Source organism: Mustela erminea, chromosome 17 (assembly GCF_009829155.1).
Source record: "Mustela erminea isolate mMusErm1 chromosome 17, mMusErm1.Pri, whole genome shotgun sequence".
NCBI classification, from domain to species: domain Eukaryota; kingdom Metazoa; phylum Chordata; class Mammalia; order Carnivora; family Mustelidae; genus Mustela; species Mustela erminea.
Genome location: NC_045630.1, coordinates 38,316,541 through 38,337,271, shown reverse-complemented (window position 1 = coordinate 38,337,271; position 20,731 = coordinate 38,316,541). Strand labels below are relative to the sequence as shown.

Here is a 20,731-nt window from a genome sequence, read left to right as displayed (position 1 = left end):
GCGGCGTCTCGAAGCTGCCATGGCGACCCGGCGTGTGGGGCGAAGCTGGGAGGTGAGCCCCACCGAGCGGAGGCCGCCGGCCGGGCCCCGGGGCCCCGGGGCAGAGGATGCGGCAGCTTCCCCGCCGGTCCTGTCTCTCAGCCACTTCTGCAGGTCGCCTTTCCTCTGCTTCGGAGATGTGCGCTTGGGAGCCTCGCGGACGCTGCCTCTGGTCCTGGACAACCCTAACGAAGAGGTCGCCGAAGTGAAGATCTCCCACCTCCCGGCCGCCGAGCAGGGCTTCAGCGTCTCTCAGCGCTGGTTCCAGCTGCAGGTAGGTGGTGGGCGGGGCGTGCCCGCGCCCCCGCCCGCGTTCCAGGCTCTCCTGTGCCCCCTGTGGTAGGGGCTTGGGGGTAGGACGACTTGGAAAAGAAACCCACAAACGAAGGACGCCTTAGCTCCTTCTCACTGACTCTGGGCTAGTCCTTATGCCACATGCTCTGTAGATGGGTACGCTGATTTGGGCGGTGACAGCAATCCCCGCGCATGCACCGTGCATCTCTAGAAGAATTTCAATATATCGATCTATTTATTTATTTTTCGGATTGCTAGGAATAACCTAGAGCAGCTTTTAAAGGATTATTGCTTTCTATCAGTCATCTTAATATGCATTTTAGTTTCCATATGTATCAGGGAAACTGACTCCACATAGAGTCAGGTAACTACTTTTGCGGGTGAAATAGTGAGCTTTGTTTTGGCTGAATATGTCTACAGCAAAACAACAAAAACAAAAACAAACCAAAAAAAAAAAAAAAAAAAACAAGCATGGGCGGTGCATATGCTTTACTATCTTAATCTCCTCCCCCCCTTTGCTGCAGTGCAGTTTTAATGGTGAATCAAATTTAATTTTACAACTGTTGCTTCAAGAACAACCTGGCTCGCTTTTCTGCATTGCATTGGCCATAGTAATGTTCCCATCCCTCTTACCAAAAGCTACAGAATTTCTGTTCGTATTTTGACTGCTGTGGCCTTACCATTGTGAACTCTGACAGTTTGAAAATAATCCATTAGCGGAGAGAGTCTAATTGTCTGTACAACTGCTTCATAAGGTAGTGAGAAGAGGCTCTAATCTGAGGTCCACGTAGCTTGTGTGCAAGCTGTGGTCCAGTTACACATAAGAAGCGGGGTCTCTCCTCTTCTTCATGAATGCCTGCTTTTCTTTCTATGAGAAGATAGAATTTTTTCCATCTGTGTAATACTTTTTATTTTTGTTATGTGGCCTAGAGTTGTTTTATGGTTTTTCAATTTATTTTGTTAGAATTTACTGTTTTACAGAGTAAAAGTTCACTTTTTTAAAAATGTTATCTTTGAAAAGCTAGCCGTTTATGATGTTTTAGGGGTTCTCCTTTAAAACAAAACTTGTCTTTTTCCCCCTGAAAAACAGTGGATACAGAGTTTGTTTTGTCATTGTCAGGGTTTTGCATTTGACAAATTCCTGCCAGGCTGTGGGGTGTAGATGCAACTAAGATTTCATTATAATTTTTATTTTCTTGTTGAACCTTATTATTAGTGGTTTTTTCCCTTATAATGAAATTAGATAGGGTAGGAAAATATATTCGACTTGTTAAATGTTAATTAGGGTGTAGAGCGTTGGTGACTAATAATTAGTAATCATCTACTGTATTCTAAACTGTATATAATGTTTTGATTATTATGCATCACTACTTTTATATTCATTGAAAATGTGTGCTTTGATTATAGCCTAAAGAAAAAATTGTTATTTCTGTTAACTGGACACCATTAAAAGAAGGCCGAGTAAGAGAGATTGTAATATTTCTTGTAAATGATGTTCTGAAACACCAAGCTATATTACTAGGAAATGCGGAAGAGCAGAAAAAGAAAAAGGTAATAAGTTTTAATCATTCTGTGATTTACTCTAAGAAAGTAAGAATGTATAAAAATTTTGAGAAGTCTTTTTTCTGTTTTTTTGTTTCAGATTTTTTTGTTTCAAATTTTGAGAAGTCTTTTTTCTGTTTTTTTGTTTCAGATTTTTATATTAGTTAACATATAGTGTAATATTGGTTTCAGGAGTAGAATTTAATGATTCATCATTTACATATAATACCCAGTGCTCATCACAAGTACCCTCCGTAATACCGATCACCCATTTAGCCCATCCCTTACCCACCTTCTCTCCAGCAACCTACAATTTGTTCTGTTTAGTTAAGAGCCTCTTAAGGTTTGTCTCCCTCTTTTTTCCCCCTTCCCCTATGTTCATCTGTTTTTTAAATTCCACATATGAGTGATATCATAATTTTTATCTTTTTGTCACTGACTTATTTCCCTTAGCATAATACCCTCTAGCTCCATCCACCTCATTGAAAATGGCAAGATATTCTTTTTGATGATGGAGTAATAGTCCATTGTGTACATATACCCATCTTCTTTATCCCTTCATCGGTCAAAGGACATTTGAGCTCTTCCCATAATTTGGCTATTGTTGATAACGTTGCTGTAAGCTTTGAGGTGCATGTGCTCCTTTCAGTCAGTATTTTTGTATCCTTTGGGTAAATACCCAGTGGTACAATTGCTGGGTCAGAGGGTAGTTAGGGTTAGGGTTAGGGTTAAATGTGTAGATTGCTTTGGGTAGTATAGCCATTTTAACAAACTTTGTTCTTCTAACCCGTGAGCATGGACTATTTTTCCATTTTTTGGTGTCCTCTTCAATTTCTTTCCTAAGTGTTCTGTAGTTTTCAGAATACCTCTTTGGTTAGGTTTATTTCTAGATATCTTATGGGTTTGGGTGCAACTGTAAATGGGGTCAATTCCTTAATATCTCCTTCAGCTCCTTCTTTATCAGTATATAGAAATGTAATCGATTTCTGTACATTGACTTTATATCCTGCACCTTTACTGAATTTGTTTATGGTTCTAGCAACTTTTTGATGAAGTCTTTCAGGTTTTCTACGTAGAGTATCATATCATCTGCACATAGTGAAAGACTTCTTCCTTGCTGACTTGAATGCCTTTATTTCTCTTTGTCATCTGACTGCTGAGGCTAGGATTTCTAGTACTATGTTAAATAACAATGATAAGAGTGGATAACCCTGTCTTGGGTCTGCAGAGGAAAAGCTCTCAGTTTTTCTCCTTTGAGGATGATATAAGCTGTGGGTCTTTCATATATGGCCTTTATGATATTTAGAGGTGTTCTATGTATACCTACTTTGTTGAGGGTTTTATCAGGAATGGATGCTGTACTTTGTCAGATGCTTTCCCTGAATCTATTGAGAGGATTATATCATTCTGATCCTTCTATTAATGTGATATATTACATTGATTGATTTGTGAATACTGAACCACCACCCGCTCCCCTCCACAGCACTTGTGATTCTTTTCTCCCCCAAATCACATGTCCGCACCTCCTACCTTCCACTGTGTGAACTCTTTTATCCCTCCAGTTGTGCATTTTGTTTCTCAATCGTCAGATCAGTTTCTTGGGTGTTCAGAATGATAGTTTATCTAGCTGTGCTTGAGGGACAAGGCAAGCATAGGTTCCCCCTATTACTCCATCATCTTAACTCCTCTGCAAGATTATTTTGGTAAATCTTAAGGTAACATACATAATGTTGCTAATTTAAAGGTAATATTCAGTAGCTGTCAACTTAACCTGTGTGTTTTGCTTATTTTTTGCAGAGGAGTCTTTGGGATACAATTAATAAGAAGAAAATGTCAGCCTCTTCAAGTAATAAGAAGATTTCCTGTATTCAAAATGTTAACAAAACATTTTGTGTTTCACAAAAAGCTGACAGAGTTAGAAACCCACTACAAGCTTGTGAAAATTTGGCTATGAATGAAGGCCATTCCCCAACAGAAAACAATTATTTAATCCTTGAAGAAAATAAAATACCGATATCACCTATTAGTCCCATTTTCAAAGAATGCCATGGTGAGACTTCCTTGCCTCTTTCTGTACGTCGATCTACAACATACACATCTCTTCATGCATGTGAAAATGGGGAACTGTTGAAAGCAGAAGGTGCCAGCATTTTGGAAGATTTTAATTTTAGTGAGAAAGTTGTAAATGAAACTTCCTTTAACTCCACAAATAATATTAATGGCCAAACTGAAGAGAATAATAAACTTACTCTTACCCCAACTTGTTCCTCCACTTTGAACATTACACAAAGCCAAGGAAATTTTCTAAGTCCAGATTCCTTTGTAAATAACAGCCGTGCAGCTAATAATGAACTAGAGGTAATGACATATCTTTCATCAGATATGTTTATGAAAGATAATTCAAGGCCTGTGCATTTGGAATCAAAAACTGTACATGAAAATTACCGGACGATCTTAAGTCCTGATTCTTTCGTAAATGATAATTATGGACTAAATCAGGATCTAGAATCAGAGACAATTAATCCAATTCTATCCCCAAATCAATTTGTAAAAGATAATATGGAATATATATGTATATCTCAGCAAACATGTAAATTATCACCATTATCAAATAAAAATTCTCAATTCTCACAGTCTCCTCAAGATCAGAGAACAAATGGAGTTTTACCTCTTATTCCTGAAGGTCAGGGTTCACAATCTCCCAAAGCTATTTTTGAAGAACCCAGAGCTTTAGAAATGAAGTCAAATCATTACAGTTCTACAAAAGATCGACCTAACAAGTCTACAAAAGATCGATCCAAGTTTTCTACAATTCAGGATGTTTCTAGTTACAGCCATGATAAGCTTATAAGACGCCCAATACTTTCTGCTACTGTTACTAAACGGAAACCCACTTGTACCAGAGAGAACCAAAAGGAAACTAATAAACCGAAGGCAAAAAGATGTCTCAACAGTGTAGCAGGTGACTTTGAAAAAGTAACAGATCATCAAAAAGAGAAAGATGATTTTCAGTCTTGTCTTCCAGTTATAGATCCAGTATTCAATAAATCTAAGAGTTATAAAAATGTCATAACTCCTCCCTCAAAGAGCACTTTAGTTGCCCGTAAAAGAAAGAGTGAGGGAGACAGGGATGACGCAAATGTTAGAATTACAGAACATACAGAGGTACAAGAAATCAAAAGAATTCATATTTCTCCTGTGGAATCTAAAACATCAACTATTAAAAAATCAAAAAAAGTGATAATGCCCATCTCAAAACACATGAACAGAGAGAAATTAAACCTGAAGAAGAAGACGGGTGAGTCTTGTTTATAAAATCTTTAATGAAAGTATATCCACAGGGTGTGAATTTGCCATTTCTTTAGGTTTAGTAAATTTCCTATTGATAAGCTTGAATTAAGTTCAACTTTTCATTTGCCAGTTTGCTTAGTAGAAGATGGAGCCAAATTCTAAACTAGTTTTGATTTGTTCTTACTGCAACTTTGATATTTTGTTCATTATCTTTTTGCATTAATTTCAATTTTAAAAACTGCATTAAAATATTTACCTTGATTAGAGACTTATTTGGCACATCCTCAAGTTTTATACGTAGGGAAAGTACTTTACTTGTCTCATCTTAGTCCAGGCCCTGACTGGAATATCCAGTCATGTGCCTGGCCCCCATCATACCATCTGAGAAAATGCAGAAGAGGCTTTGCATACCCCGTGTACCTCCTGACATTATTCTTCCTCAGCCTTTACTTAGCTCTTAATTAAGACTGAAGATAGGGCCCTAGATTTCGTCATACCTCGGGGAAAAACATCATTGTTCCTGTTACTCCCAGCCTTGCTGTCAAGGCTGCATCAAAACTAGGACTAATTCCATCATGCCCTTTTAACCCAAATTACCTCATGACAGTCAAGGTCCAGGCAGGAAAACAAATCACACTACTTATTTAGCAGATAATTTAAAAGAATCCTGTAACTCCCAGGAAGTATCACACATCTCATTTCTGTCATTTATTATCTCATTTCTCTTTGAACATCCCCTAATTTGAAACATTTTCTCTATCTCTCCAGCTCTTTAAAGTGTCTATGCCCTCTGAACTCACGGTCCTTCATTAGCATTGTCTTTTATAAACATTCCCTCTTTCTGCTACCTTGCTGAAACCTGGCTTTCCCCTGAAAACCTCTGTGTTCACGGCAACCCTCTTAAGTTGTATCTGTTTTTCTTTCCGATTCCTTTGACCGTGGGCCTTTTGATGGGATAGTGGTCCACCTTCCTTCTCACATCTACATCTAGACTATTTTTTCTTCTTTTTCCTTGAAAACAAACGAAAAGAAAGCAAACAGCAACAGAACAGCTGGAAGTTCATTTTTCACTCTCTTTCACCTATATTCCTCCTTGTTATAATGAAAGATTACTCTCAAGATTTTTACATTTGGCTCATTTGTCTTCTCCAAAACTACCATCATTATTTTTTACCATTTAAAAATCCTTATAGGATCTTTCCAATATAGGATCTTTCCTTGCCTTTTAGTTCCAACATACTTAGTCCTAAAAATATCTCCATCTCTAATCACCTTTTATGATTTTATCATTTTCTCTACAAACCCAACTCCCAATATTTTTTTTCCCCTTTCTACACATATAAGCCTTTAATCCTTCATGGTTTCAGCAGCCTTCACTCTGACATGTCCTTACTTTCCTACTTATACAGCTTGGATTCTATAACTCACATGATCATTCCATTCATCTCTCTTCCCCTCATTGTATTTGTCTAGCAAATTCCAGTCCTAATCCAACTCTACCTACTCTGTGCCACAATCTTGCTGGTTGGTCTTTAAATTAATGACCATAAACCTTTAGTACATCCTTAACTCTTGGCTGTACTTTGGGATTTATTAACTTTTATCACTTTGCCACACACTGTCTCTTCCCTCCCTTCTTTTCTCCTGAAACCTCTAGCACTTTTCTTTCCTCCTCTCTGATGATTGAGAATAGGTAATATTTATTGAACATGTCTTCTGTCAGATCCAGTTGTAAGTGCTTTACTATTACCCCCTCTAATACTCACGACACAAAATATCACACAAGATAATTGTTATCAATACAACATTTTCAAAATGAGGAAACCAGTGCATCCAGAAATTGAATAATTTGCCCAAGATTGCAGAGGTAATAAACGATAAAGCTAGGATTCGACCCTAGGCACTTAGGCTCCAGAGATTGTCCTCTGAACCTTGTCTAAGCTGATGATCTGCTTCCTACTTCATTGAGTCAGTAAAATATCGAAGAAAATCTTAACACACTCAACATTTACCTCCCGTACTTGTGTTTAGTCCACTACTTTCTTCCCACCTACTAAAACATGAAGTGTCTATGCACTCGATGTAGCTAGACTCTTCACTGGTACGGCAGATCCTATGTCCTTCTACCCAGTGTTTGTCTTCTCTCTCCCATATCTTCCTACTGAGTCATTTCTGATACAAATATGCTGTTATTCCATCTTTTAAAAGTACAGAATCGTATTAATACCATTTATACCTCCTTCAGCCCCTGCTCCATTTTTCTGCTTTCTTTTGAGCAAGACTCCTTTGAAGAACCTAAGTCTTCACTTTGTCATTGTTCACTGAGATATATATACTTTTATGTGTAAACATGATACTTGAATTAAAAGGTGCTTTTTAATGTAAGAAACTCATTTAGAAAGTTGCTTGAATTAGGTGTTCTACTCTGTCTCTTATTTTTTGAACCCACTCCAATCAGGTTTTGACTACTGAAATTTTCTTGTCAAGGTTAATAATACCTCCACACTATTAAATCTGATAAATATTTGTCAATCTTCATCTTGAACTATTAGCAAACTCTTCGATACTTTGAACCTCTGTCTTCTTGGAATACCTGATTCTGCCACCCCGACGTTCTCCTGGTTCTTTTCCTACTTTACTGGTTCCTTCTCAGTTTTCCTTGTGGAGTGCTCTTTATCACCCAACCTCTAAATCTTGGAGTAAGTGAAAGCTTAGTTACTGACTCTTTTTCATACTTTTTCTTACTTGTTTTTTAAGATTTTTATTTATTTGTCAGCGCAAGCAGGAGGAGCAGCAGGCAGAGGGAAAACAGGTTGCCTACTGAGCAAGGAGCCCTATGCGGGATTTGGTCCCAGAACCCAGGGTTCATGACCTGAGCTGAAATCAGCCACTTAACTGACTAAGCCACCCAGGCATCCCCCTTTATTATATTCATACTCTTACTCATTCCCTTAGTGATCTCATTCCATTTCCTAGTTTGCAATGCTACCCATACATGGAGGCCTCCTTTAGGATGGACCTCTAATTTATAGACTGATGTCTTCACTGTCTAGTGAACATCTTTATTTAATTTGTCCAAAGCCAAACCTTTGCTGTCCCTTCTCCCATGATACACCTACCTGGTATGTCATTCCCATCACAATCCTTCCTGTTGGGACCTTTCATCTCAGGTCCAAACCTTATAAATGTCCTTAAGTATATTTCTCTCCGACCTTTTCTTTGTAAGTTTAGTCTGTCTGATTCCAAATTCAGTCCATCAACAAATCCTATCTTCTCTTTCTTCTAAGTACAGCATCTGATCACTTCTCACCATTTCCAGTGGCACCTGATTTAGTCTGTGTCATTGCAGAGCCTACTAATAGATCTTTCTTTCACCTTTGGCTTCTATATAGTCTATTTTCCACATAGCAACGAGGGTAATACTTTAAAAATTAGTTGGATTCTGACATTCTTCAGTTTTGTACACTCTAATGGCTTCCCATTTCACTGAAAGCCAAACTTTTTTACAATGATGTATAAGGCCCTGTAAGATCTATATTACCCCCCACCTCCCCCCACCCCACCCCTAACATTTATCTCTCTGCCCCTTGGTCACTCTGCTTCTACCACCCTGGCTTCCTTGTTATCCTTGAATCCTCAAACATGCTCTGTCCTCAGGGTATTTCAAGTTTATTGTCCCATCTATTTAGAGTGAATTCCTTCTCTAACTCCTTCATGTCATATTCAAAAAGGCCAATAATTTACCCAAGATCACAGAAGCCACTAAAATAGAGTTGTAATTTAAACTCAGGTCTCCCCAACTACAAAGTAAATATTCTTTCTACCGTATTTTATTATACTGTTATGGTTTAAGAGAAGGAACAGGTAAATATAAGGATTTCATTTTGGGCATCGACCCATGATAGTGATTGGAATCCATCTAGATTTCCCACTCCCTTGCTCAGGAACCTTCAGTTGCTCTCTGCTATTATCAGATTATTTACAGTCTTGTTATCCTACCATTTAAGGTTGTCTTCTTGTGACCTCTATGTAGCCAACCTGCTAGCTTATATTCTACAACATTCTTCGCCATGCTAGTCGTGTCATTCCATCCATTTATCTTTTTTTTTTTTTTTGCTGTTGTTAACCTCATACATAGTTATACAATTTTTTTTCTTGTGATGAGGACTTTTAAGATTTACTTTCTTAGCAGCTTTCAAATAGGCAGTTCAGTAGTATTAACTAATCATCATGCTGTCTATTACATCCCCATAACTTATTTATTTAGTAACTGGAAGTTTATACTTTGACTCCTCTCACCCCCACCACTCCCCACCTTAGGCAATCACAAATCTGTGCTCTGTATTTATGAGCTTAGTTTTTGTTTTTGTTTTAGATTTCACATATAAGTGAGATCATATGGTATTTCTCTTTCTCTGATTTATTTCACTTAGCATAATCCCCTCAAGGTGTGTGTGTGTGTATATTTTATATATATATATATAATTTTCTTTATCCATTCACCCATTGAAGGGACTCTTAGCTTGTTTCCATATCTTTGTTATTGTAAGTAATACTGCAATGAACATGGGAGTGCATGTGTCTTTTTGAGTTTGTGTTTCTGTTTTCTTCATAAAAATATCCGGAAGTGGAATTGCTGATATGGTAGCTCTAGTTGTAATTTTTTGAGAAACCCCATACTGTTTTCCATTGGCTGTACCAATTTACATTTCTACCAACATTGCACCAGGGTTCCCTTTTCTTCTCATCCTTGCCAACACTATTTCTTGTCTTTTTGATTATAAACATTCTAACACGTGTAGATGATAACTTATTGTGGTTTTGATTTGCATTTGCCTAGTGATGATGAGTGATGTTGAGCATACTTTCATATGTCTGATGGCCATCTGTATGACTTCTTTGGAGACATGTCTATTCAGATCTTTTGCCCACTTTTTATTTGGATTATTTAGGGAATTTTTTTTGTTATTGAGTTGTTTGAGTACTTTTTCTATATTTTGAATATTAACCCCCATCAGAGTTTTCTCGCATTCGGTATGTTACCTTTGATTTGGTTGATGATTTTCTTTGCTGTGCAGAAGCTTGTAGTTTGATGTAGTCTCACTTGCTGTTTTTGCTTTTGTTGTCTTTCCTTTTGGTGTCAGTCCCAAAACTCATCACCTAGTCAAGAAGCTTACTGCCTGTGTTTCTTTCTAGGAGTTTTATGGGTTTTGGTCTCACATTCTTTAGTCCATTTTGTGTTGATTTTTGTGCATAATATAACATAGTAGTAGAGTTTCATTATTTTGCATGTTGCTGTTCAGTTTTCCCAACATCATTTATTGAAGAGAGTATATATTATATATTCTTACCTCCCTTGAACGTAAAACAATTGACCATGTATGTGTAGATTTATTTCTGGGCTCGCTATTCTGGTCCACTGATCTGTGTGCCTGTTTTTATGTCAATACCATACTGTTTTATTTACTACAGCTTTGTAATACAGTTTGAAATCAGGAAGTATGATGCCTCTAGCATTGTTCTTCTTTCTCAAGATTGCTTTGCCTATTTGGGGGCTTTTGTGATTCCACAGAAATCTTAAGACAATTTATTCTATTCCTTTAAAAAAAAAGCCATTGAAAATTTAATAGGGATTTCATTGAACCTGTAGATTGCTTTGGGTAGTATGGACATTTTTAACAACTTAATTCTTTAAATCCATGAGTCTAATATTTCATCTATGAATATGACAGTTTTACTTCTTTCTTTCTAATATGGATTCCTTTTATTTCTTCTTCTTGCCCAGTTGCTCTAGTGAGGACTTCCAATACTGTGCTGTATAAAAGTGGCAAGAGTGGGCATCCTTGTCTTATTCCTGACCGTGTATCTTCTCGTTAACTTTCTTACCTATTGTTTTCTCACAAATTCAGATCTTCCACTTATTTCAGGTACTATAGTCAACTTTTATTAACTCCCTGATGGCTTTCCCTCGAGGTATGTTCCCTAAGCAAATCTGAATTCACTATATATAACTTCTCCTATGTTAACACTATTTCTTTGCTTGTATTTCTTGTTTCCTATAGATATTATCTGACCAAATAACAAATTCTTTGAGTATAAGGAACATACCTATACCTGTTTTGATCTCCTGCAAGGTGCACAATAAATGATGAATGATGAGTTTGTTTAAGGTGGCCACCTACTTGGGCTTCTTTGCAAGGGTTTAAAGAAAATTGGACACATTGAGTATCTCACTGATGAGTTTATATGAGAGCTTGGTAACACTCACTAAGAATAAGTGACTCTTTCTATTCTGGCAAATCCAGGAAAGCAAAGAAAGAAGTCCATTTTCCAAGATATATTTATTCAGTATTGGTAAGGTGCCTACCATGTGCTATGCATTGTTTGAGGTTCTGTGAATACAAGGAGAAAAGGTATTGTTCCTATCTTCAGGCTGCTCTCAGTCCTCTGACTGAGCTATGCACAGGGAGTCCTGGAAGCACAGAAAGGGACGCACTTTACTTGGACTTTCTGAGTGATGAGGCGCTGTGAGATGGTTCCAGGAAAGGATGCCCACAGAATAAAATGATTCCACACGTAGGTACTCGCTTCTCTGGTGTTTCAGAATGAGGACTTTTCCCTCTTATTTTTATTTTTAAATGTTCAAATACAAAGAAATTATAACCTCATAAATATGTCACAATGTGACCGTGTTCCTTATTTTCGCAATTGGTGCAGATTTGTAATTCCTCTAAATCAAAACTAAGCCAACTTTTTCTCTAAAGGTTCAGATAATAAATATTTAGATTTTGTAAGCCAAATGATCACAACTACTGAACCTCCACCACTGTAGAAGGAAAAAGAGCCACAGACAATGTATAAATCAATAAATGTGACTGTTCCAATATAATTTTATTTATGGACACTGAAATTTGAATTTTCATGTAATTTTCATGTATCATAAAATATGATCATTTGAATTCCCCCCCCAATTATTTACAAATATAAAAACTAGTCCTAGATTGTAGACCATATAAAAATAGTCAGTGGGCTGGATTTTGCCTGTGGATCATAGTTTGCTCTCTTCTGCCTTTTCTTAGCTCTTTGTTTATATGTAGTAAATGTATCGTGTGGTACGAAACCTGCATTTGAGGGAGTGAACTGCTGTTCTGATATAACCTATATTAACCTATAAAATATATCACTTTGCCACTGTCACCTTTATTGCAGTTTCCTTTGTAGTTACCACCTACTACCTCCTTCAGTCACCTGGTTGGATACCTGGAAATCCTCCGAAGTTCTCATTCTTTCCCACTTGCCTAGCCAGTGGTTATTAAGGCTTGTAGGTTCTACTATTAAAATAACTCTCCTTTCTAATTTATCTCCACTGCTTCTGTTTTAATTTAAATTCTCATAATAGCTAAGTTGCGCCACTGTGATAGCTTCCTCTTAGCTTTCTATCTCTAGTCTTGACCCCTTTTATTCCATTGGCCTCTGTTTTCTAAAATGTACAATGATAGTGTTATTTCCTGGATTAGATCTTTCACTGGCATACCAGAGACATCAGACTGATTAATAGTGCCGGCTCTAGGAGTATACTGCCTAGCTCTGCCACTTACTGGCTTGTGTGACATTGACCAAGTAGCTCAATTTTTCTAAGCCCCCGTAGCCTAATTATATAAAATATGGATAATAATAGTACATTTCTTAGAGGTTTGCTGGGGTGATCACCTGAAGTATTCTACATTAAAAGACTGTGATAGTGCCTGCAACAAAGTATTCAAACATTAGCTGCCACTACCTTTATTATGATCAAATTCTTTTCTACTTTTTTCAACCTCTTCTATTGTTCTTCTGATAAGTATTTTTTATTCCAATCATACTGCAGTTCTGTCAAACAGAACATTCCTCATGCCTAACTTCCACTTTAATAAGAGTCAGCTCAAGTGTATTTACATTTAGGAAGGCTGTCCTATCCTTCTAGGTGAAGTTAACTCTCCCTCTTGTTCTCACAGCTGCTTAAATGTACTTCTCCTTTATGCGGTGTATTATAATTTCTTTTAAACTTATGTACTAGACTAAGAACTTCCCAGGGCTGGGACCATATCTGCAATTCCGCATTCTCAGCATATAACACAGAATCTGCAATATATACATAACAATAAATGGCGGTTTAGCTTCTGCAGACACAAGATAAAGTGTAGCTTCTAGTCTGTAACTTCCAGGTGTAGGTTTTATTGACCCCCAAGTTCATAGCATAGTACCAGGAACTTAGTAGTTATTTGCTAAATGGATGTGATATTGAAGAACTCAAATATAACTATTTATTTATTTATTTATTTATTTATTTTTAAAGATTTTATTTATTTAACAGAGATCACAAGTAGGCAGAGAGGCAGGCAGAGAGAGAGAGAGGAGGAAGCAGGCTCCCCGCTGAGCCACCCAGGCGCCCCCAAATATAACTTTAAAAGAGTTCATTCATGGAATTTATTTCATTTTTAATGCTTTCTAATTTATTTTAGATTCATCAGTATACAGAACTCCTAATTTTAAAACAAACAAAAGAACAAAATCCATTGTTGCTGTGGCACAGTCTACTTTGACCTTCATAAAACCATTAAAAACAGGTAAGTGTTCATTTTTTTTTCATTATTTTATTTATTTGACAGAGAGAGAGAGAGATCACAAGCAGGTAGAGGTAGGCAGAGAGAGGAGTGAAGCAGGCTCCTCGCTGAGCAGAGAGCCCGATGTGGGGCTCAATCCCAGGACCCTGAGATCATGACCGGAGCTGAAGGCAGAAGCTTTAACCCACTGAGCCACCCAGGCTCCCCAGTGTTCATTATTTTTTAAAGTCACTGAAAAACTGACATGGAGTGAAGCATTAACTACATTTCAAGTGGAAATGAATTGATACTTTTTGTCGAATTAAAGCCTTGGAGAATTGTAAATATGTGCATTCAAATAACAGGATATTTTCTCAGACTTTTGTGAAATTAATTCATGGTGACTTGGGATTTTTAAATAACCAGGAAGTAGGGTGGTGCTTTTTCCCTTCAAACTTTGATTACATTTTATACCTAAAATGTTTCCAGTGGTTATCTGCAACTAGTGGAAAAGCAAATATTGTTCAGTGTTTTAGGTGGTTTTGCTAATAAAAATGGTCTTTTGCTATATATTGCATAATAATTTAAAAGATAATTTCTCATTTAATAAACCAACTGTATTTTTAGATGTTCCAAGACACCCAATGCCGTTTGCTGCAAAAAACATGTTTTATGATGAACGTTGGAAGGAGAAGCAGGAGCAGGGCTTCACTTGGTGGCTAAATTTTATATTAACTCCTGATGACTTCACTGTAAAAACAAGTATTTCTGAAGGTAAACATTAATGATTAAATTAAATAAGACTCTTGTTTTAATAGATAGTTCTTAACATAAATTGCCATTTTTAAATTATGCATATGTATTATAGTTAATGGCATGGTTCACTAACTCATTGACATCATTGCTAAAGATTGTATAGGTAAGAATTTTTAGGGAATTCTTTACTGAAAGTACTCAACTTTGCTTTTTCCTTTTGCTTTCCATTCTTGTTCATCAGCCAATGCAATTCCAGCCTTTCAGGGGAATGAGTTTTATTTTAATATAGATTCAGTCTGAGTTAACAGTGAAACATGGCTACTAAGAAATCCAATTCAATCTTCATTACATAAATAAAGTATACTGTACTGGTGAATAAATCTAACAGTCTTGTATGGCAAACATCTCAGTGCATGTTCTGAGAAAGACTCAGGTGTAGAATAAGATGGAAGCATTCTGTCCTTCAGACATGTGAAGGCTTTTTTCCTGAGAGAGAAGGAAACTTAACTTGTGATGCTCTTGAATAGAAATTATAGGGATCAATTCAACTCAAGAAAAGGAAACATCATTGTAAACATTTAAATTGCCAAGCCATTATATAAGCTGTCTTTAAAATGATAGTTTCTCCATTGTTACATGTTCAAAGAGAGGTCTGTCTGTATTTGTTAGAGAATAGTGTATAGCATATTTATATTAAAAGGCCCTTTGGCGAGACAATCTCTAGAGGGAGCTTTTCTTTTTCCCCAGAAGAAAACAAAGCCTGATTTTTAGTTTTCTTCTTGAGAGAAAATGTGTTTTATAAAAATTCAAGTTGCATTTCAAAATTTAATTGATTTTTTAAAGTCACATTCTTTAGAGACCTTTTTTAAATTTATTAAAAAGAATGGAAGCAGAGAAACTAGTTGGGAGACTATTTCATAAGCATAGGTTAGAGATTATAGTGTATGAGCTTGAGTAATAATGGTGGAGGTTATGAGAAATGGTTAGACTTGAGATCCATTTTGTAGGTAGAGCCCCAAGTTGCAACGACAGAATGGTCTAAGGTATGGAGTGAACCAGATGATCCCCATATTTTGAGAAAAGAAAGGAAAGAACAAGCTTGGAAGGGGCAGAAAAAAAGACCCTATTTTGGCCATCTTATATTTGCACTTACTGCTAGATCTAAGGATATATGTATATATTGTTTAACCAGAAACATTCTTCCTTTTCTTTTTGCCCAGTAAATGCTGCTACTCTTCTTTTGGGATTGGAGAGTCAACATAAAATCAGTGTTCCTAGAGCTCCTACAAAAGATGAAATGTCTCTCAGAGCTTATACTGCTCGGTGCAGGCTGAATAGATTACGTCGTGCAGCATGTCGCTTATTTACTTCTGAAAAAATGGTTAAAGCTATTAAGAAGCTTGAAATTGAAATTGAAGCTAGGCGGTTAGTTGTTAGAAAAGACAGACACCTCTGGAAAGATGTTGGTAAGAAGATTATAGAAATCTTTATAGGGGCGCCTGGGTGGCTCAGTGGGTTAAAGCCTCTGCCTTCAGCTCGGGTCATGATCCCAGGGTCCTGGGGTCAAGCCCCACATCGGGCTCTTTGCTCAGCAGGGAGCCTGCTTCCTCCTCTCTCTTCCTCTCTGCCTACTTGTGATCTCTCTCTCTGTGTCAAATAAATAAATAAAATCTTTAAAAAAAAAAAGTAATCTTTATAAAGATTCTTTAAAGATGTGATTATGTATATTTTTTAAAGATTTATTTATTTATTCATTTGAGAGAGAGAGAGAGAGCATGGGTATTCATGAGGGGGAGGAGGACAGGGAAGAGGGGGAGGGTGGAGGAGAGAATCCTCAAGCAGACCCCCCACTGAGTGCAGAGCCTGAGACAGGGCTGATCCCAGGACCCTGAGATCATGACCTGCACCAAAATCAAGAGTCAGATGTTTAACTGACTGAGCCACCCAGGCACCACTTGAAATTAATTCCTTAAAAACACTCAACATTTTGTATTTCAGAGTCAAATATATACATGATTTGACTTTGCTGCCTAAAATCTTATGTACTTTAATATAATCATATATATAAGAATGCCATATATTTAAATTAACTGATTTCATATAAGTGATTATCCCTGTTTTTTTATGATTTTCCTCCATAAAATTTTATTTATTGTCTCTATTTGAGTAGTGGTCTGAGCTTACTTGCTTTTCACATACATTTCAGGAGAACGGCAGAAAGTCCTGAATTGGCTGTTGTCATATAATCCTTTATGGCTACGAATTGGCTTAGAGGTAAGTATATGCTTCAGTTTTTGAAATTTTATCCCTTTCATTATATACTTTTATTGTATACTTCTTTTGTTATATATACCTTTAGTAGGCTTTTTATTATGTATTTTTAATAAAATATGATTTCACTTATAAAGTCCTTTAGTTAGCTTAATTGGTTTTTCAGTATAAAATTTAAGGTCCTGGGGTGCCTGGGTGGCTCAGTGTGTTAAGCCTCTGCCTTCGGCTTGGTCATGATCCTCAGGGTCCTGGGATAGAGCCCCGCATCAGGCTCTCTGCTCAGCAGGGAGCCTGCTTCCCTTCCTCTCTCTCTGCCTGCCTCTCTGCCTGCCTCTCTGCCTTTGTGTGATCTCTGTCTGTCAAATAAATAAATAAAATCTTTTATAAATAAATAAATAATAAAATTTAAGGTCCTTTAAAAAATGCTTAGTAGGTAATTAGATCATGCCAGTATATATTATTGCCATATCATCACATAGCAAGTAATTTTCTTGTTTTCTTAAATATGTATAATTTGGTACTGGATATAATAACAAGTATTGTAATCTTCTTCTTGAGCTTTTACAAATGATATACTAGACTGTTTGAAATATATTATCTAATTTAAACCTCTTCAAATCCCAGTGAGGTGTGTCTTGTTTTTTTCACTTCATGACAATACTGAAGCTTGGATTTTAAATGACATGCTATATGCCAATTATTAGTCTGGGTGAATCTATACTTGCCTGATACCAGAGCCCGAACTTGTAACCATTTTAATGCAACATTTCTTATAAAAATGTCGTCAAATTTGAGTTTTTCACTTGGTGCATGGCTTAATAATGCTTAGAATTTTTTTTTTAAGATTTTTAAAATTTTTTTATTTGACAGAGAGAGATAACAAGTAGGCAAAGAGGCAAGCAGAGTGAGAGGGAGAAGCAGGCTCCCCGCCGAGCAGAGAGCCTTATGTAGGGCTCAATCTCAAGACCCTGAGCCAAGACCTGAGCTGAAGGCAGAGGCTTAACCCACTGAGCCACCCATGTGCCCCAATACTTAGAATTTTAAAACTAACTGAATGTGGGAGACCTGGGAGGCTCAGTCGTTAAGCGTCTCTCTTAGGCTCAGGTCATGATCCCAGGGTCCTGGGATAGAGCCCTGCATCAGGCTCCCTGCTCTATGGGAAACCTGCTTCTCCCTCTCCCTTTTCCCCAGCTTGTGTTCCCTCTGTAGCTGTCTCTCTCTCTCTCTCTCTCTCATAAATAAATAAATAAATAATCTTAAAAAAAAAAAAACTAAATGAAAAAGACAATAATACTTGACTACTAAAAATATGATTCTATTTTTAAAATGCTCCCTATTTCCAGTTTTCTTTTGTCTTTTACTGGTATACTTTTACATTTTCTTTAGGCTTTTTGCCATTGTCATTTGGGATATTCTATTCTTCAGTTTATTCCAGATGTTAGAATACAATGGTCTTTGGGACTGAAAGGAATTATTAACAGTATTTGGCTTTTATTTATCAAGAAATTGAGGCCCAAAGAGAACTTTGATAGTATCTTTACTGAGTTTTCTTATTTCAATTTAGTATGCTTTTGTTAATCAGAAAATTACATATCAACTAGCTCTGCTTTCACAGTCAAATAATTCTGGAACCTTAATTGAAGTAGAACCCCTCTATTTGGGCCAAGATAAAAAACAAGAGAATTAGGCAGAAACTTGCAATGCCTTTTACAACTTCTGCTTAGGAGCACCTGGGTGGTTCAGTTGTTTAAGTGTCTGCCTTCAACTCAAGTCATGATCTCAAGACCCTGGGATTGAGTCCCGCATCAAGGTCCCTGCTCAGTGGGGAGTCTGCTTCTCCCTCTGCCTCTGCTTCCCTGGCTTGTGCTGTTTCTCTCACTCACTTGCTCTCAAATAAATAAATAAAATCTTTAAAAATAAACAAAAAATAAAACATCTGTTTAGATGTAGTAGGTATCCTTCCATCTGTATTCCACTGGCCAGAGTGCATTATTTGGCCAAACACAAATGAGGTAGGAATATTATCCTCCATGGACACAGCAAGTCCATGTCAGTTGGTGGGAATGTACACTCTTTTTTAGATAGGAGGTATGAGTACCTGTGAACACCTTAAGGATTTTAAGAAAACATCAAAGAAAAAAAAGTAGGTAAATATAAAGTTTTTCTTTTTTTTTTTTTTAAGATTTTATTTATTTATTTGACAGACAGAGATCACAAGTAGACAGAGAGGCAGGCAGAGAGAGAAGGGGAAGCAGGCTCCCTGTGGAGCAGAGAGCCCGATGCGGGGCTCGATCCCAGGACTCTAGGATCATGACCTGAGCCAAAGGCAGAGGCTTTAACCCACTGAGCCACCCAGGCACCCCAAAGTTTTTCTATTTTGACATATATTTACCATGCTTTTATCTCTACAATTGGTCAATGTAAGCTTATAAGATATAACCTGATATGGTTTTAGTTTTTTCTAATTACTTTAAAAATCATTAATAATAAACATGTTGGTGTTAAGTTAATTTCATATTTAAATCAATTATGTTATACACAACTAATGAATCATTGAACACTACATCAAAAACTAATGTACTATACAGTGGCTAACAGGACATAATAAAAAATACTGTTAAAAATCAGTTATAAACAGGGGCGCCTGGGTGGCTCTGGGTTAAGCTGCTGCTTTTGGCTCAGGTCATGATCCTAGAGTCCTGGGATGGAGCCCCACATCGGGCTCTCTGCTCAGCAGGGAGCCTGCTTCCTCCCCTCTCTGCCGCCTCTCTGCCTGCTTGTGATCTCTCTCTCTGTCAAATAAATAAATAAAATCTTTAAAAAAAAATCAATTGTAAACAGATCTGAACTTTCCAAATTATTATGTTAGATTATTTGCAGATGGGTTTCCACTTGTTAACTATTAAAAAATTTTGAATATTTAAGTTTCTGTTGTACCTTCATGATATACTTAGTAGGATAATTAAAATTGAATTTGAGCAACATGCCTACATTTGATAGTTCTTTAAAGGAAAATTAAATGTAAATACGGTTTGTCAGATGATTTTTAAGAATTTAACTTAGTTCTGAGCTTTTGCCTTTTTTCATCGTGCATCATATACACTAAGGAATGCACAAAGCATATACAGTTTTTTGTTTTTTGTTTTTTTTTAGCAAATATCCATGTTATTTCCATACTACTTAGAAAATAGAACATTGCCAAATCCTTAGATGATTATAGTCTGCTCGCCCCCTGTTGTATCCTTTTGCTTCGTGAAAGTCACATAGTCTTTAATTTCTTTTCAGACAATTTTTGGAGAACTCCTATCTTTGGAAGACAATAGTGATGTCATGGGGTTGGCTGTGTTCATTCTGAATCGCTTACTTTGGAATCCTGATATAGCCGCTGAGTACAGACACCCCACTGTTCCTCATCTGTATAGAGATGGTGAGTAGTTCTGCCTCCATTGCATTCTTTCCCCGCTATGCATAAATGGCTTCTTCTTCTTATTCTTTCTGGTCTCTGTTTAAATTTTACCTTCTTAGAGATGTCAATATAAATAGTTCCTCTCTCCACTATCCACCCTTTCTTTTCACCCATCATTCCCCATCACTTTCTCCATCACTATAATTATTTTTACCTTTTTGTTCTCTCTACCCACCCTCTCCTCACAAGTAGGCTATAAGCCCTGTGGAGATCATATTTCTTTTAGCTTGTTAACTATATATGTGGCATCTAGGATGCTGCCTGCATAGAGTAGGTACTTGTTAAAAATTTGTTGCATGAGATAGACTAAATCACTTTTTTAAGGATTTTATTTGTTTATTTGACAGAGAGGGAGATCACAAGTAGGCAGAGAGGCTGACAGAGAGAGGGGGAAGCAGGCTCCCTGCTGAGCAGAGAGCCCGATGTTGGACTCAAGCCCAGAACCCTGAGATAATGACGTGAGCCAAAAGCAGAGGCTTAACCCACTGAA

At 37.0% G+C, this 20,731-nt stretch overlaps 1 protein-coding gene across 3 annotated transcripts in view; it reads left to right on the top strand.

Annotated features, from left to right (window-relative positions):
* ASPM (assembly factor for spindle microtubules) overlaps positions 1-20,731 on the top strand; it is a 63,133-nt gene continuing 42,402 nt past the window's right edge. For all 3 annotated transcript variants that reach the window (XM_032317746.1, XM_032317747.1, XM_032317745.1), the window contains exons 1-8: positions 1-313; positions 1,741-1,884; positions 3,673-5,173; positions 13,668-13,772; positions 14,376-14,522; positions 15,725-15,970; positions 16,711-16,778; positions 20,061-20,202. In XM_032317746.1, the coding sequence (XP_032173637.1) occupies positions 20-313; positions 1,741-1,884; positions 3,673-5,173; positions 13,668-13,772; positions 14,376-14,522; positions 15,725-15,970; positions 16,711-16,778; positions 20,061-20,202 (2,647 nt within the window). In that variant the 5' untranslated portion in view covers positions 1-19. The remainder of the gene's footprint in view (positions 314-1,740; positions 1,885-3,672; positions 5,174-13,667; positions 13,773-14,375; positions 14,523-15,724; positions 15,971-16,710; positions 16,779-20,060; positions 20,203-20,731) is intronic.